General features: G+C 74.2%; 1 protein-coding gene across 1 annotated transcript in view; it reads right to left on the reverse strand.

Moving 5' to 3' along the window:
- The window catches only part of LOC109291056 (arf-GAP with GTPase, ANK repeat and PH domain-containing protein 3-like), a 42,845-nt gene continuing 42,004 nt past the window's right edge, over positions 1-841 (reverse strand). Inside the window, exon 9 of the mRNA XM_019507916.1 lies at positions 1-797. Within this exon, the coding sequence (XP_019363461.1) occupies positions 728-797 (70 nt within the window). The 3' untranslated portion in view covers positions 1-727. The remainder of the gene's footprint in view (positions 798-841) is intronic.

Below are 841 nucleotides of genomic sequence, written 5' to 3' on the forward strand. Positions count from 1 at the left end.
GGGAGCCCGGTGCCTGCTGCCGGCCACAGGTGCGCGGGGGAAGCAGAGCCGCCGTCTGCCCTCGAGCCAGCTGTGCCATGCCGCGCTGGGCAGGGGCACGCTGATGCCAGGCTCGGCAGGGAGCCAGGAGGGCAATGGCCCGGCGGACAGACGGATGCAGGCAGTGGGCTCCTGGGGCCACGGTCCCATCCACCCTGCTCTTAGCGGGCACAGAGGCTGTGGGGGAGCAGGGGTCCCTTTACGGTGCGAGGCAGCGGGTCCAGCTCCACGGCCCCGCAGCGACAGCAGCATGCACGCAGCCTGGTGCCGGCCCCGTGGGGGGCTGCAGGGGGGCGGAGGGGAGCTCGCAGGAACTGTCCCCCCACATCAGCTTCGGGGAGCTCAGAGGAACTGCCCTTTCGTACCTGCCGCAGGCAGTGCCCATGGGGCTGGCCCCCTCATACCGGCTGGAGGGGGCAAGGGAGGCTGCAGAACTGCCCCTGCACCAGCTGGGGGGCAGCTCATAGGAACCCCCCCAACCTGATACTGGATATGGGGGCGCTTGCCTTCCCGCTCTGAGCACTGGGGACTTGGGGGGCAGGCAGCCCGCGCCCCATCTCCAGGCCAGAACCAGGGCTCCCCACCCTGGGGACATGCTGGGGCTACTGGCCCCCACCGCCTAGCCTGCGCCAGGCAGGGGGGGCCGTCCCCAGAGCCAGGCCCCGTGCGGCGGGGCGGGCCGGGGCGGCTAGTGGGGGCCGGGGCTGGCGCTGAGCTCGGCAGCGTTGTTGTTGGCGTTGGCGTTGCGGCGGGGGGGGGGGGGGGGGGGGGGGGGGGGGGGGGGGGCGCCGGGGGGGGCGGG

The sequence above is a fragment of the Gavialis gangeticus genome, unplaced genomic scaffold, assembly GCF_001723915.1.
Source record: "Gavialis gangeticus isolate Ggan-Ray unplaced genomic scaffold, GavGan_comp1, whole genome shotgun sequence".
NCBI lineage: Eukaryota > Metazoa > Chordata > Crocodylia > Gavialidae > Gavialis > Gavialis gangeticus.